General features: G+C 38.6%; 1 protein-coding gene across 1 annotated transcript in view; it reads left to right on the forward strand.

The window, feature by feature from the left end:
* Positions 1 to 9980, forward strand: part of LOC107086365 (Down syndrome cell adhesion molecule-like protein 1 homolog) — a 47608-nt gene that overhangs the window by 12652 nt on the left and 24976 nt on the right. Inside the window, exons 13-15 of the mRNA XM_015377254.1 lie at positions 3818 to 3964; positions 4232 to 4387; positions 8411 to 8550. Of these exons, the coding sequence (XP_015232740.1) occupies positions 3818 to 3964; positions 4232 to 4387; positions 8411 to 8550 (443 nt within the window). The remainder of the gene's footprint in view (positions 1 to 3817; positions 3965 to 4231; positions 4388 to 8410; positions 8551 to 9980) is intronic.

The raw sequence follows: 9980 nt of genomic DNA on the forward strand, positions 1-9980 counted from the left end.
TTAAGTAAATTTACAAGCCTGTACTTTGTTACTTTTACTTGAGTAAAGAAGTTTAATCAGTACTTCCACTTTTACCAGAGTATTTTTAACACAAGTATCTGTACTTTTACTCAAGTACGGAAAGTGAGTACTTTTGCCATCTCTGTTAATAACGTTCAGGTCGGATGAATGCAACATGGCCGTTTAGACACAGGTCACATTTGAAAAGATCAGATTTGTATCGGATTCAGGACCACATAGCAAAGTGGCCTTGGTCACGTTGGAAAAAATCGGATCTGTGTTGTTCAGTCTGTCATGAAAAGATCAGATACCGGTCATATGTGGGCAAATCGGACTTGGGTCACTCCAGGCTGCTGTGTTAGCGTAGCCTTTGAGGCAAGCAGTAGAGCATAGCTAATCGGCAAGAAGAAGTACAAATAATAGAAGACTTAACTGTCAATACTATGAATTATTTTCTTATTTTTACAATGTTCTTTATCTACTGCAGTTTTACTATTTTGCCCTTGTTTAGCTTATTCGTCATTTGATCTCTGTGTTGCTTTGTCATTCACAATGACTACATTTTCTCTATTCTCTAAAAGACAATAAATGGTTTGCAGTTAGAATCCAAACGTTTCAACAAGGACAGAGATAGTTTCAAACAAAGCGCAGTGCATTGAGTGAAACACCGATCTCAGAAGATACATGTTGAGAAGTTGACGTGCCCCTGACTGCTTAGGAGTAAACAAAATATTTCTGAGTGAGTGAACAAATAAATAAATGAGCTGCCAAAGCATGTTTTCTGAGATTAGATTGTTAAGAGCAACACTTTAGAATCTATCATCTCCATCTGGTGTATAACAATTTATTAATATTAAGAATAAAAATATTTAAATATAGTTCTAGGATGTCTGTGCCTCTTTTAATGACGATGCAATTAGGAAAAGAAATGTTTTCAACTGCACTTTCCAACAGTTCACATAGTTTTTTTTAAGCTTGACAAAGATTTAATAAAAAATTGATAACAATGTCTTTCCTCAAACCTAAAAAAAAAAACATAAAAATTTGTTGTAACGTTCTTAGTAAATGTATTTCATTTACTGTATTTTTTTGAAAGATCAAAGTGAGCTAGAGACAGTTGAACATGACAGATTTTGTTTTCAATTGCATGAGAGATAACCAGGTTTCTAGTGCCTTGGTTTGGAACTGAAAAGGTGTTGCTCTCTCAAGTATCTCATTACTTGGTGCTGAGAAAACTCTAGACCAGTTTAGCAGTGGAACCAGTTTACATATAACCAAAATTCCTCATTTGATTGGGCATGGTTAATTCTTACACACATACAGTATAGAGCAGGTAGGCTAAAATTCTAAATGGCTAAAAAATAAAATGAATGCATGGTTGATTCACAACTTTCCAAATTGCCTTCCTGAAAAAGTTTGGCACAAAATGAATTAAATGTAATCTCTAGCATTTTCATACAACTGATGGAATTTATTTTTTTTTTTTTTACTTTTTTTTTTACTGCAAACTAAAATTAAAGCTAAATAACATTGATTAACTTTCAGCCACAAAAACAAGAACACACATGAATTGGTAAAGTAAAATTAAATGATTTTTCCTTAAGCAACATCATCTTACCGGTAGTTGATTTAATTTCATGCAATTGCTCTCAGTGTTGTACTACATTATATTTTTTTCAGTCTATTTTTAATTCAGGTCCCAATATTCTTAATAATATAAAAAACACATGAATGTATAAATACAGTCGTATTTGTCCACAGTTTGCTGGGTCTCATTGGTCTATAGAGGAGACATAGCCCCTCTAGTTCCTTCCTGTGGTTGTAACCCTGGCGACAGTGATATCGATGGCCATTATGATAATAATGATGCCAACAAGCATACTAAAAATAATTATAATTAGCTTGTCTCTCTGTCTGTCGTTCTCTCTTTCCCTCTCCTGGTTTCCTGCTGTAATTATCCACAGCTGAGTGCTTTGTCTCTCTGCTACCTCTTTTCATCTTTCTCCCCTTTGCTTTTAACTGTCCTCCTCAATACCCTCTTCTTTCTCTGCCCGTTTTCCCCATCTACCCCTGATTCTAGATTTATACACAAGGGCCTTTCTATATATATGCAGTTTTTCACTAAAACTAAACTAAAAATATATATATTAGTTTTCATGTTTATCTTTCTAATAATTCTGACAAACCTTTGAATCTGGTAAGGAACAGAATAAAAGCTAAGAAAATTGATGTTTTAGGCATCAACATTTTTGCTTGCATTCTAATTTTTAAATAGCCTCTGTGCTATCTTTTGATGCGTCCTCATTAGCTATCATTTACTTCAGAGGTCTATTAATGCATAGCTGTTTTGTTTTCTTACCCTCGTTTATTTTCTGCCTCCCTTCCTCCATCCTCCTCCCAACTTCCTTTTCTCCCCACCAGCTGCAGTGAAATTCTCTGGTGGACTTGGCGCAGTGTCCTTTTTCGATTGCATGCTGTCTTTTAGTCAACCCTCTTCCTCTCTTCCTGTCCATACCCCTCTCACAAGTTGACTTCTGTTCATCTTCAACAGTGGGAGTAATTCAAAGCCTGAATGGCTAGTGGTCAGTGGCAGCCAAAAGCTAAGACACCTGGACTGGAGGAAACAGAGTGGGGCCTGTATAAAGAAAGAGAGATTCTCCTGTAGATCAAAGTCAAGCACATGGAGGGGTTTTGTTGTTGTTGTGTTTATCAATTACTACTCTGTTCACCCACTTTAGGTTGACTGTGAAATTGTCCAGTAGGTGTTACCAAAAAAGTGTTCTCATCTATTTTTTCAATTAACCACATGATTAATATTTTCGATAGGTGAAAACCATGGTGAAATGGTATATTATTTCATTTACCAGATACACTTAAAGGGAATTTTTTTGCTAATTAGTCCTTTACAGAATACTGAGAACTGTGTTTCTGTATTATTTTTTATGTGTAATGGCCTTTCTGTTAAGAGTTAGATTTTACTGTTTGTGCCTGCATTGGCATTATCGTTTGAAGAAATACACCAATTAGAGATTTGTGTCAGATATTTGATTTCTTAAAAGATTATTGGTTATATGGGCTTCTCGGTAGTGCAGTGGGTAGCACTGCTGCCTTGCGGGTTCGATCGGAGTCTTTCTGCATGGAGTTTGCATGTTCTCTCTGAGCATGCATGGGTTCTCTCTGGGTACTCCAGCGTCCTCCTACAGTCCAAAAAAATACTGTTAGGTTAATTGGCTTCTCTAAATCCTCCTTAGGTGTGAGTATGTGCATGAATGGTTGGTTGCCCTCCAATATACTGGCGACCTGTCCAGGGTGTACCCCGCCTCTCGCCCATAGACTGGAGATAGGTATCAGCATCCCTCCTGACCCTGCTTAGGATAAGCGTTACAAGAAATGGAAGGATGGATGGATTATTGATTATGTAAAACTTAGATAAAATAGTTAGATGGTTTATATTATTAAATGCTTTTAGATTGTATGCCAAAATCATCCGTATTAAGACAATAAAAGAAGTGAAACATTTCAGTTAGTGTGCAATGAATCTAAAATATATGAATGTTCAAGTTTTATCATTACATTATGGAAAATAATTAACTTTATCACAATATGCTAATATTTTGAGAAGGACTTATATGGAGACAAAACCTTTAGACAATAGACAAAACCTTTTTGTGTCCTGTATTGTTTCTCTGATGTCCATATAACATATATATATAGAGAAGTTTCTGGAATTTAAAGTATTTATTGGAAAATATCTGTTGTGTTTATTTAAAATTTTAGACATATCTGTAAACATTTACTTTTGTCCTTTCTTTTTTAGTGCCCAGTCAGCCTCCTCAGAATGTACGAGCCATCTCTGTTACATCAGACCAGGCAGTGATCAACTGGGCAGAGCCTCCTAGAATGACTCTCCATGGTGTATTAAAAGGATATCGTGTTGTGTTCTGGGCTGTTTTCCCAGATGGAGGTAATCAATCAATCAATCAATTACTCAATCAATCAATGAGTCTGCCCGTTCGAAAGTTTTTTTCCTCTAATAAATTTCTAAAAAGATAAATAGGATATTTTAGAAGTTTATAGTTTTACATGATGTAATAACAAATAATTAAAGGATGATCGTATCCTGTTGCTTCTCAGTGATGTCAATAAAAATACCATCTTGTATGAAAACGTAAAAATTTTGATTATTTAATGTTTTAATTTTCACTCAAATCTTTGCCCTTTCCATTCTCAGAGTGGAGTGAAATGCAAAACATAACAACCACAAAAGAACAAGTGGAGCTTAAAGGCCTGGAAAAGTTTACCAACTACAGCATCCAGGTGCTGGCCTTCACCCAGGCAGGGGATGGTGTTCGGAGCAACGTCCTGTACATCCAAACCCGTGAAGACTGTAAGTTTGTATTGAGTTGCTGTATCAACTTAAATAAACCAAGTTATTATTACCTGCAATAATGTTTAATTTGCCTTGACCCTGTTTTTGAAGCAGTTTTAAGGATTTTTTTTCCTCTCGGTTTAGGCAGCAGTGTGGGAGGCAGGGAGCCAGCGGGTGTAGAGGGGGTCTTTGTTAGGCTGAGGTTGCTGATTAACAACCTCTTTGTGCTCTGATGTGCCATTACTAGTGCTAATGAAAATTAAAAAGCCAAAAAGTGTGTGCGGCTAAGAACCCTAAGGGTGTCAGTCCGTGTGTGTGCATATGTGTGTGCATTCGGTGTGTTAAAAGCGTCTTTACATGTAGACATGTCTTTAAGGTGATGTGCACATAGCACTGCGTGTGTGCACGTTCATTGGTGTTTGTGCAAGTCTAGCTCACAAAGAAGCAGGAGGAAAGGGATTAATTCTTTGTGGTTTAGAGAGAATTAATTTTGTGCTTACACTGGCGGGCTGTGGATTACATCCGTATCCGCCTCTCCTCTCCATCCCTAGGGTCAGTCAGCAGAGGAGGCAGGCGTCTTGAGATGGAGAAAATGAGAGAGCACAAGAGAGAGGGGAAGCAAGATTCTAAGGAGTGTCATTTCAAAAAAGGCCTTTAGCTTTGCCATATTTCCATTCCATGTATTAACTGGCCTTAGTGAAAGAGCTCCTCAGATGTGTGTATTTTCTCAGTCTTTGAGTGTTTGTCTGTCCAAGTCTTTCTTTTCACCCTTGATTTGTGTTGACAGTGTGTCTTGGGGCAACTACTTCACAAATGTTATCTGCCTGTCTTAGCCTAAACACTTTTCTCTGACCTCAGTGTTGTCTGTAACACATGGAGAAGTGTTTGCAAAATAATTGTTCAAACAGGCATTTCTCAGTCTGACATTTGTTTATTTTTGCTCTAAATATATATGTTCAAACGCACTGGACAGTAAGCTTAAGAAAATTTAACATTTTCAATTATTTGCATTGTTTTTACCACAGAAATCATTAAGGCCCTAGTGACCCAGAGGTATTTTCTCCTTTTTTTTTGTTTTTTAGGGTGCTATGAGGTAAAATAGCTGAAGTTAGGTGTGTGGAGAGGCCTGCTGTGTTTGCAAAAATGTTGTAAAAGCAATCCTCTTTGAAATGCTCAGTGCAAAGATGAAAGGCTTTCGGAAGTTTAGCAGGTAGATTTCCTTAAAAAATAGAATCTATGCGTCTTTGAGGGCTCAGATGAAGGCAGTAAAAAAGAAATGTCTCGTTGTTGCAGCCATTAACAGAGCAGCTGCTGCACTTAGCTCTTTGCTTAGCCCTGTCTGTTTGGATGCTTGGTGACGGTGAGCTTCGAGAAAGCACCTGCTAGAGGGCAGGCTCAGATGAGGCGAATGGTTATTTCCCAAAATGACCTCATAAAGGGCAATATTTTGAAACTGAGCATTTTGATCAGACATTAGCGAGACAGGTATGGGGCAAAAGAAGCCAAACGACCCCTATTCCAAAGGGATGGACCCATTTCCATTTCAATGTGCATGTTGTCTAAGCAAAATTAAGGCTTTGTTGGGCTACTGTATAAAGCAACTCAACGCTATTTCTGTAATTTTAATTGAAAAAGCTTCCTGGATGGGAAGCAAACTGTCTTCAAACTTCGAAACAAAGTCCAGTGGTTGTTTTTGTTTTGGAATATGGGAAATTTATTGGGAAAAAAAGCTTTTTGGGGTCATAGAATGATTCTATAGGGTATTTGGTGCTGGTTCTCAAGGTCTCTGAATACAGTGTTTAACATTGGTTGGGCTGAAATAGGCATATTTGCTGTTCTATGAGCCCTAATGCAAGCCTGGTTAAAAGCCTTAGAAGGAAACGACAGGTTTTCGTCCTTTTATGGTATGCTCATGAATATTTAGATGAGCCGTGCTCTGATTGGCAGCGAAGCTGCTGAGTAAAGACGCATCATAGCAACAAGCACTCACTCACTAAAACATTAAAATTGTTGATATGGTAGGGTGATCAGACGTTCCCTTTTTGTCAGACATGTCCTCCTTTTCAAACATAAAAAAATGTCTGGGGGGAATTTCAAAATCGTCCAGGAGTTTGGTCTACTACAGTGCAGTCGCCCCCTTGGCCAGTGAACCAGTGGGCTGTTCTGTATGTCGATTTTGGGGCATGACAGAAGTAAAGGCCAGAACCACATAAGGCAACATTCTGAATTTGCCCATTTTATGGTGGAAGTTTAGAATTGTGAGATTTGCAGAGAAAGGAGGTGTCGATGGGGATTGAACTTCTCTGTATGTTCATTTCACCCACTGAACTATCGTTATTAATCTATCACAATATAAATTCTGTTTTGCATTCTATGACCCCTTTAGTGGTTATCAACTTCTGACATGACCTGATCAGATGAAACTGCAGACACTGGAGAGCATTTTAGTGCAGGGGAAACACTTCTCTCTTCAATGCATCTTCAGTGCTTTCACATGTTGTCTTTGAAGTCCCCAACAACACAAAAAAAGTCCCCAGTTGCACAGACCCAGATGAACACTGAATGAGAAATTAAAACCAAATACAAAAATGTTATGGTGATAACTTAAGGCCAGGTCACCTTGGTTCCATCTGACTATGCCTAGCTCTGATTCTATTTGTTTTCTATAACAATAGCTGCAGTGTAGTATATAGAGAGGCTCATACTACTCAAAGGGTGAGCAGATCCCAATCTACGCAGAACTGTGCCACATTTTTCATCACCGTCCCAGAGTCCCACAGGTTAGCTATCTATGAGCTCTAAGTGCCACAACCTCATACCATCCAATTTTCATCAGATGGTAAATCGTGTCTGGAGTTCGGACCTATAATGTGCTGGTCATTTAAAATGCATGTGACTGGTCAGACTGCAAGCTATTCTCTGCAGCTTTGATTGCATAGCTCCAAATGAGATAGACCTCTTTCGTTGCACTTATGCAGCAATTGGGGATTGGCAGCGGAAAGGAGACAAGGTAAGGGAAAAAAACATGTATGTTTCGAGGAAAATACAAAGTCAAATCTCTTAATCACAAGTCAAAAGAGACAGTTTTGCCCTTTTCAGAAACAAAGTGCATGTATAGGAAGTGGGGTAGGCTTGGACCAGCACACATTTCAATAAACAGTGTACTTTACCAATGTAAGGAGTTCATTATTACATAAGACAGATAAAGTGGAATACAGAGCCTCTTTGAGCTTGAAAACACTAATGGATGTTAGGAGGGAAAAGGCAGTACATGTTCAATTTATTGCATCCACCTCTTTATGAAATATAAAAAATGTTGGCAAAAAAAGCACCTTGCTACTGCATTCACCATTTTGTAAACCACCCCATTCTCCTTTGCAGGATTTTAATTTTCCTTAAACATAGTTTTTATCATATGTCTTTTTATTACAATATTTTTTAAGCGCATTGTGCAGAGGTCATTAAGAAAGTAGGCTGCTGCTTTGTACTTTTTTTGACAGCTGGCCCAGCTCCGTAGCCGTTTCTGAAGCTCTGCATTCTTTAAATTTAAAAATGGCCATTGAATGCCAATTTTATGAGTGTTCATAAACTGACACAGTCAAATGTGGGACATTGTTTGAATTTGAGGCACACAGGGAAAGAGGTGGAAAATTCAGCACAGTCCTGCATAGACCTAGACATGTGCTGACTATATGCATAGCTAGTGTTTGTCGATGCATGCTAGCGGCAGAGGAAAAGAAGAAAAATCTCATTAGAGCTTGCGAAGTTGGACGCAAATGGTTCGAGCTAGCCATGAAAAACACACAGCTTATCACGGAAACCTTGGGCCAAGCATACCACCTATCCAAAATAAAAAAACAGAATCAGATTAGATAGTCTTGGCTACATAATTTATGCAACATCTTTATGCAAACACTACTTTATAAAAGTCCACAATCATTCATTTTACACCAATAGAAAATAAAATTGATCAATCATGAGAATTTGGATGTGCAATAAATGCCTTGGGGTGACTGTTTCATTTTCCCTCATATGATTCAGATCCTGGACCCCCAGCTGGAATTAAAGCAGTGCCCTCCTCTGCCAGCAGTGTGGTAGTGTCTTGGTTACCCCCTCACAAGCCAAATGGAATTATCCGCAAGTACACAATCTACTGCTCCAGCCCCGGCTCTGGCCAACCGGTGAGTTACAAGGGGGTGCATTGGATTTCGGTCATGAAATATTTATAAAAACTAGTAAGAGGTAGGTAGACCAGGTCTTAAAAGAATTACCTTCCTTTGTGGACCATTGTGTCATGTGAATGATGGCAATGTCATTAATATTTTTTCGGAGTTTCTACATGCATATCTGTGTTTCTCTGTGTGTGTGTTTGAGGCCTATTGCTGCAGTCTCAGCAAGACGTGCATGAAATTATCTCTCTCATACTGCAGTGTGTGTGCATGCAAGCTCACCCTCCAGCCTCATTTACATATCTGCGTCTCATCTCGTTGCCAGGACAACCTCATCTGTTCATCAACCTGGGTGGAAAATAAGCCAAAAGCAAACACCCCCCTCACTCTCTCTCTCTCTCAAATGCATACATGCACACACAAACACATGATTTTAAGTGGAAAAACATTCAGAAATGTATCACACCCTTCATGAAGGGCTTCATTCATGCACAGTATACATTTGATGTTTCTTTTATTACCGTGAATTCAAAAGCAACAAATATATTTGCTGTTGATAGACACACAAGCATGCTCATGCACCCCACAGACCTTTCAAGAAATATAAATGCATCTTGTTCTGCACCTCCCTCACTCACAAATCATTCCTTATATCTACGCATCTATCCATCTATCTCTTTCTTTCGGGTCCCCTCTTTCTGTCTCCCAAGCCCCCATGCAGCGTTTGGGATGATTACTATGTAAATGAGTGCGACTGGAGAAGGGGAAGGAGGGATGGGGGGGAGGGGGGTCAAACACTCCGCATGGGGAGTACTTTTGTTCCTCTTTTCATTATCTTGCTCTATCGTTCCCCGGATCATCACTATCTCCACACAAGAGGAATATATTTTAATATCCGTTACAGCAGTGCACACTTTGTCAATCCTTCCTCCCAAGATCTTCCCACCTGTACTGTACGATCATCCTACTTGCTGCAGAGAGTATAGAGAGGGATTTACAGATACATAAAAATAGAGCTGAGGACAGGGACTGCAGAAAACACAATAGGTTATCTTTGGATTGATGTATAGATAAGTGGAATTACAGGGAAAAGTTCTGACAAGAAAAATGAGGAGATAGATAAGCAGTCATAGGGGAATAGAAAAATGTGTGCATTCGATAGGAAAATTAGATAATGGTGGCACCAATAAAAGGAAAAGAACACATTAATGTCTTAATAACTGTGAACGTCTGTCATTTAGGAGAAAATAAAGTTTACTTTAGTGCTGCTGGGTTTGTTTGTGCTTCCTGTTAATTTATTTCAACCCCTTGTTGCCCATATGTGTCTTAAGAAGGGACAGAGAGAGCACATTATACTTCGTAAGGAAGCTTAGGTCCTTCAGCGTTTGCAGCAAGATGCTACTTATGTTCTACATGTCTGTTGTGGAGAGTTGGGACCTCTT

This window comes from Cyprinodon variegatus, unplaced genomic scaffold (assembly GCF_000732505.1).
Source record: "Cyprinodon variegatus isolate N-32 unplaced genomic scaffold, C_variegatus-1.0 Scaffold150, whole genome shotgun sequence".
In the NCBI taxonomy this organism is placed as follows: Eukaryota; Metazoa; Chordata; class Actinopteri; order Cyprinodontiformes; family Cyprinodontidae; genus Cyprinodon; species Cyprinodon variegatus.